We start from the raw sequence: 13,631 nt of genomic DNA, 5'->3' as shown, positions 1-13,631 counted from the left end.
TCTGTAAAGTCTCACTGACATGTTTCAGTGTCTTAACTGTGCTCAGTGAGAATCAATACAGTAATCTGTTTTTTTCCCTTTAACTTCAGATTGATTTTTGCCGTCTCTGTACTGACCCCTGCCGTCACATTATCTCCCCAACAAGGCCGTTAGTCCAACACAGATTAATGTAGCTACTAACACATGAAGAAAAATATTTCCTTTTCTCGTTCGAGTGCTCCTTTGCCTTTACTCCTCCCTTCATGACTTCCCTGATAAGAAATATGCTTCTCTGTGCTATCAGCTTGTCATTCAATCTCAATGTGCTTCCTTCTATTGCCATTTTCAGCTTTTCTCTATTAAGCCGTCCTACTCACTCTCCCCTCCCTGGTACTGCTGTTTCTGGCGTGTCCTCCTTTCATTTCCTGCTGCTCTCTCATTCTTTTTAAAAGCAGAAGAATTTCCCTATATGAGAATGTCTTAGTTTTGTAAAATCTGTGTGTTAGTAATGTTGAAAAACCAGTCACACATTAGTGGTATGTATAAGGGATGAAGATGTATGTGTGTGTTTGTTACCTTCCTCTGGGGTTGTGAGGCTTGACCTTACATTGTTACCATCACCAATGTCATTAATTGGACTCTCAGTGCAGCCAGCAGGAGTACAGGCACTTACAGTGACAATGTATCGAGTGGCTGGAGTGAGACCTGTTATCACATCTGAACAAGGCGAAGCCAGAGATGAGAAGAGGAAGAGACCAGACAAGGATGTTCAGTTTTACATAAATATAATTTAGGAGGATCTGTCAAACTTAGCTGTAATTACCACAAACACACAGCCTTGTTAGCACTTTGAGAAGAAAATACAGTAAACATAAAGTTTTTTCTTGGCGGGGGAGGTAAACCAAGTGTGCATCTCAAGTGGCTGAAAACAGAATTACTTCCTGGTGAAGAACAACTATTTCACAGCCTCTCTTAAGGTGTGGCAGTTTGCATATCACTGTCAGTCAGCAGTCAAAAGATGCCTTAATGAATGCAAAATGTTCATGTAAAGGTTACAACACAAAAGAAAAAAAATAGACAAAAACATCTTACTTAGATAAATGAAACTTAGATGAAGTTGAAAAAATGAATTGCAACTAGAGGGACCTGAGGACATCTGCTTATAAAAACCTGTTACATATTTTGGAAATTATAACTCAGCAAGCCTCTAATCACTGAGTTGAAGCTCAAAATACTTTTGTTGGCATCCATCAATATGACACTCAACAAGCACATTTTTATATCAGATATGTCACCTTAGAAAGAAACTGTAAATTTTATCTCGGATAAAAACTTTACCAAGGGTTTTGTTTTTGTCCTGTTATCCCACCTGACAACTTCAGACTATGATTATGGGTCGGACTACTGTATATTTATGAGCTAATTTATTGATAACCAATCTCCAGAACTTCCTATTTTTTGGTTGTGAAACTTGAGGAATAATATGATACTGGGGTTAGACAATGAAAGTGAAACACCTGGCTTTAGACCATAACATCCCTTTCAGACAGCTTCCTCTTGGGTCCACAGTTAATCCTGTTGGATGTGGTTGGTCCTTCTTGGTGGTATGCTGACATTACCCTGGATACTGTGGCTCTTGATACATCACAAAGACTTGCTGTCTTGGTCACAGATGCTCCAGCAAGACGTGCACCAACAATTTGTCCTCTTTTGAACTCTGGTATGTCACCCATAATGTTGTGTGTATTGTAATATTTTGAGCCAAACTGTGCTCTTACCCTGCTAACTGAACCTTCACTCTGCTCTTACTGGTGTAATGTGCAATTAATGAAGATTGGCCACCAGGCTGGTCCAATTTAGCCATGAACCCTCCCACACTAAAACAACAGGTGTTTCAGTTTCATTGTCTAACCCCTGTAATTAGTGAATGGAAAGTTTTTGTTGAAACCCTGAACTTTAAACTTCATGCCCACATTTGAATCACTTCTTGATTGTTCCACTACAACTCAACTCTGTTGTTTCAAGAAGACAACAGTGTCAACGTTTGAAGTGATTTAAGCTTAAAGAGCTCAACACAGCAGTTTAAATGCTGTACTTGTTACTGTGTGTACTGTTGCTAAGCAAATTTACTATGTTTGGCAAACACTGGTAGACTCGTCTAATTGTAAAGCCTTAGTCGTCTCTCTTTGATGCTTTTTGTCCTAGCTGTCTTGGCCTCCTCCACACTTTTATGTATTTCCAAAGTCACTCTTACATCGGATGATTTTTCTTCTACCCCTTCTTGCCGTTTCCCTCCACCTTAGGTGTCCAATCATTCAGTACTTGTCTCTTTTTTCTCACTCTCTCACAATGTTGCCCGTGTCTTTTAATTCAATTAGGGGCCAGGGCCCCACTCCACCGCCATTACACTGTCATTTGCTTTCTGTGTTTTTTAGCCATTGGTGTAATTCTACAGTCAAGTGTCGGGGCCATCATAAATTAAGAAGAAGCCTTATCAGAGTGGACTTAATGTCTGGCAAAGAGAGGGGGAGGGAATGAGGAGTAGCGAAAGAGACACTGGGAAAGACAGAGGCAGGCGAGCTCATCATCATATTTGCCTAGAGACATGGTAGAGTGGATGAGAGCGGGGACGAATAGCAGGAGTGGACGCAGACATCGTCTTCATCATAAAAGACAAAGTGAAGAAAGATAGGAAAGTGAGCAACAGAAAAAGAGAGGGAAATAAAGGATTGATGCCAGGGGTATGACATCATTGGGGTAGTCCTGAGCGTCTTGTTCCAAATGGAGACAGGCTCCTACAGCTGGAGGTTTGCCAAGGAGACATTAACAAGTTTAGCTGAGACAGTGTGTGTGTGTGAGTGAGAGAGAGAGAGAGACAAGAAAAACCAGAGTAAAAAAGGTATCACAAATATCTTTTCATGCCTGTACAAATGCACACAAAAGTAGACAATTTGAAATTTTGTCTAATAAAATTAGTGCAATATCGTCCAGGAGGGCAGTAAACGTATAACAGTCATGTAAAAGTTTCAGGAATGAGAAAGGTTTAATAAGAAGGCATTCCACAGATTTAAAACAACTTTATAACATAAAACTATGCATGTATCCGTTTTACCTGTGAAATTTCCATTAGCCAGGTGTGTGGCTTTGATAGGAGGTACATCAGGGTTGTCTCTGTTGTAGGCCTTTAGCTCATATCTGTCAATCAGTCCTCTGATTTCACCAGTGGGTGGCACCCAGCTCACCTTAATACTAAAGCCATTAATACTCTGCACTGCTGCTGGAGGTGGTACAGATGCAGGCGCTACAAAAAGTCAGATACAGAGAGAGAGAGAAGTGAAAAATATTTAAACAACTGAAAAGACTTTAAGAAGAATACGGAGGATCTAAATGACTGATATAAATATCAGAAAAGCAAAAACAATCTAAACATTGAATAAAAATAAATTATATCATAAATTTAATAAATTAAATAAGACAAAGTAAACTTTTTAATAACACAACAACAAAAATAAAACATCAATTAGGACAAGGCATCCAAATAGCAACAAAAATAACAAAAAAATCAAACAGAAATATTAAAAACCGCTTAGCAAGTATGGAGCACATGAGACTGAAGAAAAGCATGCTCCATCTCTCTGTGTTTTAATAGACCCAGTAAATCATACCTAACCATTAGCATAAATGCTATTTATGAGAGTAGTAACTTTTTCAGCACTGATTTAATATTGCCAACCATTCATTCTGGGCTATATTTCACAGTAATCAGCTTCCCTCCTTCTCAACTGCACTCTGCTCTTTTTTTCTCTGACGCCATGAGCTTCCCAGGATGGTGCATCTACAGTAGGACTCCAGTCCCACTTATCTGACCAACTTGGTTACTCTGAACATAATGAAAATCTAACTCAAACATTTTTTCGATGTTCCTGTACACCTGTCTTTACCTTCAATTCTCTGTAGCTTAAGACATGGGTAAACTGGTTGCCAGTAAAGCCTGTCAAATGGGGATTTTCTGCATAGGTACAGACTATTATCTTGAGTAGCACATCATTTATTAACGGCTTAGAGATTCCTAACAAATGGCTAAAGAAATATTCCAGGCTTAACCCACAACTCGTGTGGTTTAGGCACACATTATAAGTAGGGGTCCAACGATACAGAAAATTTGGTTCAGTTCAATACTTTAGTCTTACGGTTCGATTTTTTTTTGATTAAAAAAGAGAAATTTCCATGCTATTTTTAAGTTGTAATTTATTTTAATTAATTATGAACATTTGTTTAATCTCAAAAGTACAGTTTTTAAATTAAATGTTGCTGAAACAACAAGTTTCTCAGTGGATCTGCGCTCCACAATGCAGCCTAGGTGGAGTAGTCGAACACAGATCCACTGATCCTTCAACACAGAGCATCTTCAGAAGACAAGGTGATACAATAAAGTTAAAAAATCTGTATTGTTCAATATAAGTGTGTGTTGAACCTAAAGCACTGTATTGAATGGTTTGATATGGGTACATGTGTTGTTACACCCCTAATTATAAAGGTAAAAATACAGTCTGAGGTGATTCTTTGGTTTAACTTCCAGCTTGCATTTCCTTTACAACATGTCAGTGTATGGTCTTCATGTTTTTTATTGCTTCTAAAAGTACCACTTAGTAAGGCCACAACATCAAAATATATCCTCAAAGAAAAAAAATATTCCTCCTGAATTTTTGATGCTGCTTATTCAAGTCTGCTGAATTTTTGGGGTTGTATATTTATTGTAGTACTTTTCATGTTTTCTTTTTGGGACATTCTCTTTTTCTTTTGCTGTTTTTTATATTTATTTTCTTGCTGCTATCTAACGTTTCTTTTCTATTTTAGTCATTGCAAAGCATTGTTGTTTTTGTCCTCCAAGCATCACAAACAGCTTGTATATTTCCATATCTCATTTGAAAAAGGTTTCCTTTATATCCTTGCATAACTTAGGTCCTACATTTTCTTTCTTATTCCCCATTTTCTTCTCCATTTTCTTCTCACTTCCTGTCCCTCCGAGTTCTTTCCTCACTGGTCGTAGCACGGTGTTCTGAGACCTACTAGTGTATCGTTCACTACTAACGAGCAGCTTTATATTACACAAGGGACCGCACAGGCCATTCTGGGTTAACAGCCTTTTACTGCGATGCCCTTTATGGAGGCTTTATCAATCTCTTATACCATCTGACACCAGTAACATCAATGTCTTTCAATAAGTCTACCACACTGTACAAGATATTAGTGGTTTCAAGTAAAATATGTCTTAAGATTATGAAGAAACTGCTAAGTAACACACAGCTCAATGTGGAACGGTCAATGAAAAAAGGAACACATGAAGCAAATGACACCCACAGCACTGTGACTGAGTGTAAGATGGTGAACATGTAATGACATCCTTTACGTGACTATAATAATAACATCTCGTACATGTAATGCACAAATACAAAACGCCTTCCGGCTGAGATATGAGAGTTGTCGTACCTTTGCCACGGCTGCGTCCTCTCTGCCAGGGTGATGCTGCCCAGCCTCCAGCAGCCAAGGCAATAATCCTGTACAGGTACTCTTAAAACGTGTGTTTTTTTGTTTGTGCATGGAGTTTAAGAGGCAGATGAGACAGAAAAGACACATTTATTACAATAAGAGAAAACATTAGAAAAATCTGCACAGAACAGATTCAAAACTTTTGGGATGAAATTTAATGTTCTAAGTTACTGGGTAGAAAATAAACAAACTGAAATGACATCTACACTCTGATTTAGTAACCCATGATCCATTATTAGGATATATTTACATTATTATTTCAACAGATTTTATCCATTTTTTTTCTTCTCACTCTCCTCTTTTGTGTCCTGCTTTGATTTGTAGAGCCTTGAACACTATTATAAATGAATGGTTCTGGTTAAATTGATATTTTAATTTTATATGTTTGCTTTGAACCACTGCAAAAAAAAATTACCTACAGGTATAAAGTAACCTAACAGTTACCTGTAAAAGGCTGTAAACTATAATCTGTGGCTAGTGTCTGCCTTCCACTGTAAACCAGCACTGAATCGTTCCCTCTGCAGTTGAATCGACTTTCACTGGTAGGACAGCCATCTAAGTGGACCCGAACAGAACGGCGGGCGGTGACAGCCAAATCAACCTTTTCACTGACAGAAGAGCTTCTTTTATCACTGCGAATGGTAAGACCCCGTATGCAGCCCCCCAGGCCTGTGGGAAAGAAGAGAAGGAGGCAAGGAGTGAAGGAGAACAGGAAAAAAGAAACTGAGAATAGTCACTGACATTACTTATTAGTTTTTAACTTATCCATCCTACAATCTCAGCTTCACACTTTGTTCCATCATACAACTAACTGTTTAAATATTTAATTCAAGCCATCCTTGAAATTTATGGAGAGCTGTTTCATTCAAAGTACAATAAATAAATAATTTAATCAATAAAATAATTTAATTAATAAAGTATTAATAAATAATGCATCAAATACATAAATGTCCCCAAGAAATAAAACAAAATTTATATATTATAATACATCTTTAGCATGTCTTTATATTATTTATGTGTTTTATTTATTTATATTTTATCAAACAAAATGTTACCTTGTTTATTTACTTATTTATTACATATTGTAGTTTTATTTTGTGACACTTTTATTTTGTAAAGTTACTTTACATATTTCAGGGACTTATATTTTGAACTTCCTATTTATTTCATGTCGTTTTACTATTTCAGGCTGTTTTACAATTTCATGGCGTTTTATTTTTTTCACTGGATGTCTGTTTATGTGCAATCACTGCAGAGATCTCTACTTGAAAACAGACCATTTCAGCCATAACTTGAGACAGGAAGGGGCTAGCTGCACGAAACTTGAACGCCATACATTTGGAAAGATGTTGAACAATTCAGCTTGGCCAAAAAAGCTCTGACCTAAAACAAACAAACAAGGTAAATTTTTGTTTTATTAAATAAAAAAATAAAAAAATAAGTAAATAAACATAAAAAATGTATTATAATATATTAAATTTGTTTTATTTCATGGGGACATTTATGTATTTGATGGAATATTTATTAATATTTTATTTATTACATTATTTATTTATTTCATTATTTATTTGTTTATTGTATTTTGCATGAAACGGCTTTCCATAGCATTTAGGTGAATTAACTAAATGCATTAATTCAAGGTTCATTCTGGTCGTGTGTGTTAGAAGAGATAAAGTTTAAGCTGAAACAATCACAAACATCAAAGACTGTTGTAAAAAAAAGATAAGATTTACAAGAGATCAGAAACTACAAAGTTCTACATATCTCACCATGTTTGTGACTTTGGCCATCCAGAGCAGGATGTAAGAGATTCGCTGGCACGCCACCCAGGTATAACGGTGAATCAACAGTCAGCCTCACTGCCCCTCCCACTCCCCTTGTTTCCTCAGCCCAGTCGTTCACTGCAGCAGAGATGAGAGAGCCTCGTTTTGCCAATGACAGCTGTTTCCAGTCTCCATCGCAGTAGCCGAGCCCCACCCACATGCTGAGTTCAGTCACATGACCATCAGTAGCAAGAATAAAGGACAAAAGACCGGCTTCCAGCGCCACCTAAAAATACACACTAGTAAGATTTCACAAAGTGGTCTCACCAATATTGTTGTTTTAAACATGCCACTGAGCTTACAAGCATGTAATCTTCCTTTTTTGTGTTGTATGTAAACAGCAAAAGGGCACTGAGCTGGTCAGTTCTGAAATCCAGAGACACGTCAAAGTCCTGCCCTCCATTAAAAACACCTGTGGCCAACTCCAAGTATCCTGTAAGGAACAGTAAGGACATCACTAACGTGAACATGTTATTTTAATAAGCAGAGCACACGTTAAATATCTTAGAATCTTTTAACCAAAAACATGAAAAACATTTGTTATACTCTTAAACACTAAAGATTAAATGAGCAAATGTTGCTATTGGAGTAACACTCAAACACACTAATGAAATATTAATATTAATATTGATACAAGTGATCATAGGTCAGATGCCAATCATCTTTTCATCATATTCATCCACAAGAAAGGCAAATTACCACTAAAATTAGAGAAATGTATTTTATTTTGATAATCAGTTTTGCCAAGTATTTGCAAAATAAGGATGACTTTAACTTGTATAATTTCGATCTTGACATCATTCCTGTGTTTGGTTCTGTATAAAACTGTTTCTTTCTCACAGTGTATCTACTGCTCTGTAGTTTCAGCTGTTGTAAGCTGTCCTAAAAACAGTAGGTTAGACCGAAAAGTTGATCCTACCATGACCCAGAAAATGTGCTCCATCTATCGTTTGAAGAGGACATCCCTCCCAGCTTTCATACACTGCTACCGACTTTGTGGCTTTTGTCCAGTCCAGGTACTGCCATTCCTCGGAGGGGCTGTCAGTCATCTTTAAACTCACGTCTCGGAGGCAGCCAGAGAAGCCCTGTCGCACCAGCAGGGCATCTCCTGGTGAGGCAGAGAAAACTGAAAACTGTGGTGGCCTTTCTTTTATTCAAAGAACGTTCAACAATTGAGCTGTCGTTCAGGGCTTATCATTAAGATGCTTGACAGTTACAGTACCGGAGCCTGACTCAGCAAACTCATTTCAAAGCCAAACCTGAGTCGGACCAAAAATATATATATTTTAAGGGGTAAAAAAAGGAGGCTCAGACTAACCTGAATCCTTTCTTAAAAGTGTAAAATCTTCAGACAGCCCTCCAATGAACACCCCCATGTTTTCACCAATAATACTTCTGCCACTGGATGCTGATCCACTTCCTGGTTTTAGTAAAGTTAGAATATTGATTGTGTTGCAAAATGTGAAATGGAGACATAATGAAAAAGAAAAAGAGTGAGGAGATTAATGAAGACTTAGAACAAAAACTAACTGCACTACTATCAAAACACAACCTGTCAAAGTGATCTCCATGTTTTTTTCATGGATTAATGAGATTAATTTCTCCATGTGAATCTTTAAAGGGGACCTATTATGCAAAATTCACTTTTTAAAGTTTTTTTTTACTCAACTTTGGGTATGTACTTCTTAAAAAAACAGTCCTAGGACCAAAAAAATGCACCCAGGGGCATATTTACTGTAAGTAAATGTATTTTTAATGTATATTAACGACNCACAAGCCGTACGACAACCCACCGGAACCTGCGTTCAGCCCCTTACCTAGCAACCCCCGGATGAGGCTCCACCTCCTCAATATAAAAAGCTCTCGCGGTTGTTGTTGTGCAATGCGCAGCTCATTTCACAACAAGCCTCCAATAGGGCAATGGGTAGAGTGTTGGACCAGAGAGTGGGAGACCAGGGTTTGAGACCAGCATGGACATAATTTAATTTTTTATTTTCATTCGTTATGAACACATTTTCTCAAGTATATCTATTGTTTAGCTTATTAAAGCCTTGTTAAAACCTATTTGTTTGAGTTTCTGAGGTGTTTTGACCGATGCTGCTGCTCCCTGCTCTGTAACAGCATGCAGAGTGAGCGCAGAGCAGAGGAGGGGGAGAAAAAAAAGAAGCTTTGACCGACTGCCTCTGGGTCTCATGGGGTCTCATATGGTTGTACTACGGAGCTTCTGCTATTATTAGCCATGCTAACGTAAACTCAGGCTTTGGAGGATGGAGTTAATGTCAACAGATTTTTGGAGGGCGTTACCAACAGAGCTCATTAACATAAACAGCTCTTCTGAACAGAAGTCAGTGCAGGCAGAACTAGGAAATGGGAAATTTTATTATCTGAGAATTATTTTGTGCATTAAATTGAATGAACATGATCTGGATAGCCCACAGACAACATAAAAATTTCTAAGACCCATAACTGGTGTCCTTTAAATAAATTTAAAAAAAAAAAACAGAAACACACGAGACATGCACAGTCCTGTCAGCTCTATGCTACCAACAATCATGCTTCTGTGTTCATTCTTCATGAGAAGATGAGGAGAATGGACTCAGTTTCACAAATATAGAAGGCAGACCCTCTCCTCCTCCACCACACACACACACACACACACACACTGGTCAGTATGAATATGAGAATAGTTACCGCTGTATTGATTGTTTATAACGATTGTTCCCACGGCCCCTCGCCTGGTTGCTGTTATTCTATGCCACTGTCCATCATTGTAGCGGCGTCCTCCGTCACCCTGCACACCCACCGCCACCGCAGAACCCTGCAAACATAAACACAAGCGCACATAAGCCTACCGTACAGACAAGAACTTTAATACAAACACATTTGTGTGTTGTTGTGCCACTCAATGACAAAATGTGTTTGTGTCCTCAAGAAATCAAATGGAATTTATGACATTTGACTCCAAACAACTTATAAAAATCAGACTTGAATGAGCAAGCTTATGTGTTAAATACAGATCCCACAGAGACACACTGCCACACAAAACACTCTCGAAAGAACACAAACATGTACATATAACCATCAAAATGCTGTTAAAGAGCATTTTACTATCTATTTAGTATGACATCATTGTTGCGATCAGCTTTTAGCAACCAGGTAAAGTAAAAAAAAGAGTAATGCATTTGTGCACACAAACACAAACATACAGACAACACAGTGATGAAGATTTAATGATGAGATCAATAAATACATGAATGCTGGAGTATATCAGCCTCTGACATCTTTACAACCACTGCAGCTTTACTCAACAAGACAGCAGATCAGAAGCCCTTTTTAAACCTCTTGTTCCTCAACTCTCACATTTATACAAACACACTTGTTTGAATCACTTGCCTGGGAAGCGCTGGCAGTAGAAATAAACACTCAAATCTGCTAGAAACTGCTGCTGAGGTGTCCTTGAGCCGGACATTTAGAGCATAACTGCTCCTCAAGTGGGTATGTTCAATAAGCAAAAGATTGATGGTGGTTTTATCGAGAAGCACCAGCTGAGGAAAACCTTGGCGGTCACTTTTCTTTTGCCAGGCAGCATGTAGTAATCATAGCGAAAGACATCATGTGCCTTAGGAATAAATAGATGAATGAAAGATGCAACTCAGTTTAACAAAAACCCACTGATAAGTTGGTGTCATCTGCTGAGTGGCACAGCATTTGGCTGATGTGTGTCTACCAATGCCAATCTCTTTAATCCTCAAAACAACAAAACAGTGATCTAAAGTGCTGCTTCAGTGATAGCACCCCACTGATTGTAAGCACCAAATGAATGAGCACGTTTTGTCACGTTTACTTGAGATGACTTAAATCCTGTTTACATCCTGGGTTTCTATTCGGACACCGACTGAATGGTATGTGCATACAGTATGTGTATGTATAGTAGTGTTGTAGCACTTGAAACCGGTCAACTATGGAGACTAATCAGTGTCAATCACATTCATACACTGATGGGACACACAGCAGAGGCATTGGGGTGAAGTATCTTGCCCAAGGACACAACAACTGAGACAGCTGGATGGGGGATCGAATCGGTGAGCTTCTGGTTCCAGGATGACTCCCCTAACCACTCTGCCACAGCTGGTTACTTTTTGTTGGCTAAGGTTGATTACCNTATTTTGAAGTAAAATGCTTTACTTATTCTTATTAACTCATATTATAAAGTCTTGTGTGTGTGAAACCTAGGCACGTGTGTGGAAGATCACACTGTATACGAGCACATATTTATGAGTATATCACTTCCTTGTGTCATGCTAAATTACACCCCCTGCACTGGTAATCCCATTAGGCTAGCTCAACAGGCTAATAGGGGGGAGTAATGGGCCCAGCTAGATGTATCTAGGGGAACACTAATAAGCCGTGACACCACTCACACTGTTAATTGCCCCAAAACTAACCTAAACAATGGAATCAACCCTGTTGGAAAAGACACACTGACAGACAGCCCATCAAAATCTAGTAGTACAGTCAGATGCCAATAACGGCATGAATACTCATCATTAATTTATGACTCAAAGCATGCACACAGATATTTTGCATTGTTATACTTTGATGAATATGTTTGGATAACACAGTTTTGTATAGTGATACTGATTGGGAACAAAAGAATATATGTGTATGAGTGTTTAATTAGTTGGTGGCCACATGGAAGTATGTGGACTCATCTCCTATCATTGCTTTCATCATCAAAGTCATTGACTCTTTAACCCCTCTTCATGTATCTGTATGGAAGGATTAAGGAAACAAGGGTATGTATGCAAGGATGTGTAAGTGTGTGCACATGCGTGTGTGTGTGTGTGCGCAAGAGTGGAAAGCTTAATTAGCTTGCATTTGGTATTCACGCGTGGTGACTGCAGGGAATGAGTTAATTGCTGTCCAATTCAAACGTTGACACACTTTCAAAGTTTTTCCCCTCTCCCTGTCNGGACATTTACAGCATGTAAGAAAATAAGGGAAAAAGTTTTTAAAATGATAAATGGCTTGAACTTATATAGCACCTTATCAAGTCCACATGGACCCCAAAGCGCTTTACACTTCAATCATTCATCCATTCACACACACATTCACACACCTTTTACCAAGTTTTGGCACATTATTCTGACTGATTATTATTACTACAATGTAAAAATGAGATAACAGTACCTGCGGATCAAACAAAAAGTAAGGGCGTCCGTTTTTTATCTGGATAGCCAGAAACTCTTCCTGATCTCCTGGAGAGAAGGCACAAAGCAGGAGGCCATCTGGAGACCAAGTCTTGAAACTCAACTCAACACCTAAGTTGAATCAGGAATAAAGGAGTGAAAAGAGACAGAGAGCGAAAAACAATTATTCTTGCATATCATAGTAAATATCTTCACAAAATACAAAAACATTTTTTTTACATGGAAACATTTTCTGTTTGTTTTCTTCAGAGCAAATGAAACATGGGAGTTATTTCATATTTTTCTTTTAAGTTTTCAAATTACTGAATCTGTAGAAACATTTAAACCAGTTAATGTAGGAATACAACATATTCAATAAATTTAGGTTCCTTTTTTTCTAAAGACTGCTCAGATCTACCCAACATGCACTGTAAAACAAATACAACATTCACTAACACAAAGTGATAATTAAATATTCCATCAAAATTAGTTAGCTTATTAAAATTAGTTAAAGGCACAACTGGACAGAATGATTGAATAAAAAAGTAACCTTTTAGGAACTTGTGATGTACTGAATAAGCCATGACTATTCATCAACACTCTAAGATCCAAAAGAAAACACTTAAAAACTCAAATAAAAGAAGAATAAAACTGAAAATATAAAATGTTAAAATGATAGTTGAAAACAGGATTGACAGTGGAAAAACTAAATCTTTGAAGTTCACACCCATTTAAGTTTGTAGTTGACTAAATACAGTTTAACGACATCAATTTCTGAATTTTCTTTTAAGTATCAGATTTTTAGAAATGTTTACGTCAAACAATTGAAGTCACTTTTCGATGGCTATGTTTGACATTCTTAAATCAAAGCCTTAAAAACCATCTAATGTTCAAGTGGGACTCAGTTCAGCAACAGTAAAATCAGTAGACAGAAAAAATGTGTATAGTGTGGATAAACATCAGGTCTGCAAAGTCTACCACTTATCTCTGAGCACAAAATGATAAAATTCAGACAAATGGACAAAGAATTAAGCAATGTGGGAAAATTACAAATACTGTAAGCAACATTAACACAAACAGACACACACAA

General features: G+C 37.7%; 1 protein-coding gene across 1 annotated transcript; it reads right to left on the bottom strand.

Annotated features, from left to right (window-relative positions):
* Positions 1-555: 555 nt before the first annotated feature.
* Positions 556-12,673, bottom strand: LOC106534860 (usherin; the record flags this gene model as incomplete). Its single annotated transcript, XM_014031629.1, is given in 10 exon segments — positions 556-696; positions 3,092-3,280; positions 5,470-5,550; positions 5,974-6,198; positions 7,299-7,578; positions 7,655-7,785; positions 8,272-8,460; positions 8,671-8,772; positions 10,044-10,170; positions 12,543-12,673. Coding segments are annotated over 8 exon segments (1,294 nt in total), but the record flags the coding sequence as incomplete, so codon positions are not given.
* Positions 12,674-13,631: the final 958 nt, after the last annotated feature.

This window comes from Austrofundulus limnaeus, unplaced genomic scaffold, assembly GCF_001266775.1.
Source record: "Austrofundulus limnaeus strain Quisiro unplaced genomic scaffold, Austrofundulus_limnaeus-1.0 Scaffold1289, whole genome shotgun sequence".
NCBI lineage: Eukaryota > Metazoa > Chordata > Actinopteri > Cyprinodontiformes > Rivulidae > Austrofundulus > Austrofundulus limnaeus.
Note: the sequence above shows the minus strand (reverse complement) of the source record. Positions and strands in the feature narration are given on the sequence as shown.